The sequence below is a fragment of the Apteryx rowi genome, unplaced genomic scaffold, assembly GCF_003343035.1.
Source record: "Apteryx rowi isolate R43461 unplaced genomic scaffold, aptRow1 scaffold_354, whole genome shotgun sequence".
Classification (NCBI taxonomy): domain Eukaryota; kingdom Metazoa; phylum Chordata; class Aves; order Apterygiformes; family Apterygidae; genus Apteryx; species Apteryx rowi.
In genome coordinates, this window is record NW_020450019.1 from 802,000 (window position 1) to 805,325 (window position 3,326).

General features: G+C 70.7%; 1 protein-coding gene across 1 annotated transcript in view; it reads left to right on the top strand.

Moving 5' to 3' along the window:
- Positions 1 to 2,091, top strand: part of ERBB2 (erb-b2 receptor tyrosine kinase 2) — an 8,902-nt gene extending 6,811 nt beyond the window's left edge. Inside the window, exons 15-21 of the mRNA XM_026072940.1 lie at positions 25 to 180; positions 266 to 341; positions 437 to 583; positions 715 to 812; positions 896 to 1,066; positions 1,382 to 1,652; positions 1,751 to 2,091. Of these exons, the coding sequence (XP_025928725.1) occupies positions 25 to 180; positions 266 to 341; positions 437 to 583; positions 715 to 812; positions 896 to 1,066; positions 1,382 to 1,652; positions 1,751 to 2,091 (1,260 nt within the window). The remainder of the gene's footprint in view (positions 1 to 24; positions 181 to 265; positions 342 to 436; positions 584 to 714; positions 813 to 895; positions 1,067 to 1,381; positions 1,653 to 1,750) is intronic.
- The last annotated feature ends 1,235 nt before the right edge of the window (positions 2,092 to 3,326 follow it).

Below are 3,326 nucleotides of genomic sequence, written 5' to 3' on the forward strand. Positions count from 1 at the left end.
CAGCCTGACGCCTGCCGCCCCCAGGGGATGAGCTACCTGGAGGAGGTGCGGCTGGTGCACCGGGACCTGGCCGCTCGCAACGTCCTCGTCAAGAGCCCCAACCACGTCAAAATCACCGACTTCGGGCTGGCCCGGCTGCTCGACATCGACGAGACCGAGTACCACGCCGACGGCGGCAAGGTGGGGCCTGGGGACCGTGTCGCCCCTGGGGCTGCGTCCCCTGGGGACGGCCAGACCTCCCGCTCACCTCTCTCTCTTCGCCCAGGTCCCCATCAAGTGGATGGCGCTGGAGTCCATCCTCCGCCGGCGGTTCACGCACCAGAGCGACGTCTGGAGCTACGGTACGTCGGGGCGGCCCCAGCCCTGGGCACGGCGCCGAGGGCGGCGCATCGGGGGGGCCAAGGGCATCGCTCACCCCCGGCCTTCCTCCTGGCAGGCGTCACCGTGTGGGAGCTGATGACGTTTGGGGCGAAGCCGTACGACGGGATCCCTGCCCGGGAGATCCCYGACCTGCTGGAGAAGGGCGAGAGGCTGCCGCAGCCGCCCATCTGCACCATCGACGTCTACATGATCATGGTGAAATGTACGGGGAGGGGGGGGACATGGCCCGGGGCCAAGGGACGAGGCGCCACGGGGACGCTCGTCCCGGCAGGGAGGGGACAGCGCCTGGGAGCACTGTGCCCCTGGCCCTCACGGCACCCGGTTCTGCCCTAGGCTGGATGATCGACTCCGAGTGCCGGCCCAAGTTTCGGGAGCTGGTCACCGAGTTCTCCCGCATGGCCCGGGACCCCCAGCGCTTCGTGGTCATCCAGGTATGTGAGTCCTCAGGGGTCCTGCCCCTCACCGGTGCCTCAGGGCTGGGCGCAGGCACYGACTGCCTCCCTCGCCCCCCCAGAACGACATGATCGGGCTGCCCAGCTCCATCGACAGCACCTTCTACCGGGCCCTGCTCGAGGAGGAGGACATGGACAACCTGGTGGACGCCGAGGAGTACCTGGTCCCTCACCAGGGCTTCTTCAGCGCCGAGACCGCCACCACCTACCGCAGCCGCATCTCCTCCACGCGGGTACGCGCTCCCTCGCTKGGCAGGGCCAGGCGCCGGCGCGGGGACGGGACAGGCCGGCCGGAGCCCGTGTTCCTGGCAGAGGGTTTGGATAACCCGSTGCCAACGTTGCTGGGGCACCTCTGGCGCACAAGGGCGTGAGCAGGGCCAGGCAAGGCCGCAGCCGTGTCCGCGCCGGGGGAACGCTGGGTGCAAAAAGTCCCTCACGCTGCCCGGGGGGGGGGGCCCAGCCCCTCTGCGGACCCCGGGAAGGGACTTAGCCTGTAACGGCCTCGGCCCTTGCGCCGTGCCTGACCCTGYACCCTGTCCCGCACCCAGAGCGCCGCGGAGAGCCCGGCGGATGCAGAGARCGAGGACTTGGCCGCCTTCCCCTTCCCGCCCCAGAGCCTGGCGGAGGCGCCGGAGGGCCCCGCTCCGGAGGCGCTGGAGGGGGACGCCGCGGCCAAGGCGGCCTTGCAGAGCCCGCCGGCGCGGGAGCCCAGCACCCCGCAGCGCTACAGCGAGGACCCCACGGGGCTGTCGAGCAACGAGAACGAGGGGCTGGAAACGGACGGCTTCGCCCCGCTGGCCCCCTGCGCCGCCGTGCCGGGTAGGAAGGGGTGGGAGGGGGCGGCTGAGGGCTCCTCCGGGGGCTGCCGCGCGCGCGCGCGTTGGGCCRGCCCCTGACGCGCCCCCTCGTCCCYGCAGAGTACGTGAACCAGGCCGGGGAGCCCCGGTCCCCTCCCCGGCACCCCCGAGCGCCGCCGTCCCCGCCGGACAAGCCCAAGGGCCACCAGGGCAAGAACGGGCTCATCAAGGAACCAAAGCACCCCTTCGCAGGGCCCTTCGGCCACGCCGTGGAGAACCCCGAGTACCTGGCGCCCCCCGGCCCCGGCCCCTTCAGCCAGGCCTTCGACAACCCCTACTACTGGAACCAGGACCCCTCCAAGGCCGGCGGCCCCGAGGCCGGCGCGACGCCCACGGCCGAGAACCCCGAGTACCTCGGCCTCGCCGACGCCGTCGTGCGGCCCGCGGACGCGGCCGTGTAGGGCTGGCCCGCGGAGACACCCCTTCACCGAGGCAGCTTGGGGAGGGACGGCRCGCGGCGGACGCGGAGCCGGGCTGGCGGCCGTCCCCTCTCCCCAGGGGTGTCCGCAGCGGGGCTGGCAGAGCCCGGGACCTGCGGGACAGAGCGCRGCAGCGCGTGCGGGGTCGCTCCGGGCCGGACGCTGCTCCCGAACCCCTGCGGAGCCGGATGCTGGCAGCAGAAAGCCGAACGCCCCGCATGAGCTGGGCTGCTCGGGGGACACAGCTCAGGCTGCGAAGGGGAGCAGCACAGGCAGCTCTGCCCCGTGGCCAGCCATGCTCCGGCACAGCCTTCCCTCGCCGCCTGCGAGCGCCAGGCTCAAAAGCCTCCGACCATCCTGGGAGCAGAGCCCGGACACCACGGGGCAGAGGGCCCCTCGCGCCCGCGCGGAGGACACTGGTCGTGCCCAGAGAAGGATGAGGGAAGCCAGAGGCAGCAACGCCCCGGGAGCTGCTTACCGACCTCCGCGGGGGCTCCGGAGATGCCTCTGCCGCCAGGATCCGGCGCTCGCAGCACCACCAGCCAGGGAGCAAGACCCAGGAGGAGCCAGCCGGACACGCACGCCTCCTCGCCGCTGTGCTATTTATTGCTGTTTTCAGCACCTGCCGCCGCTTCTCTCCCCGGCCCCGTCGGGCTCCACATCAAGCTAACGGCGCGCAGCCCTCGTCACCCTGCCCCGGCAGCAGCCCAAAGACTTCTCCGTTACCACTCGCATCTTCAGACCCGTCCCAGCCTGGTCCTGTCCGCGCCGGGAACCTCGCTCGCATCCCCCTCCCCACCCCGGAGCCCGAGCCGCACCGGGACACACACAGACTTGCACTGAGACCAGGGTGACGCAGCCGCCAGGCCTCCGCGTCGGCCCAGGCACCTGCTGGATCGTTTTGAAGCCGACTGTATCACACCTAGATGTATATTTGATAATTGTACATTGTTTTTCTACTTTGCTTGTCTGCCTGGTTCCCATTCTCCGGCGTCTGCCCTCTCCCAACGGCAGCTGACCCGGGGCTAGGGAGCCGCCTCCGTCTCCCAGGGACCAGTGTTTCCCTTCCTTCCCGGCCCCACTGGGCTCGGCTCCCACCCACGGAGGTAAGAGAGGGCAGGACTCACTTACCAGGAAGGTAAAAACCTTAAACCCGCCTGGCTGCTGGCCAAGGCGAGGGCAGGTGGGCGACAGGGCCTGACCTAACCCTGCTTTCG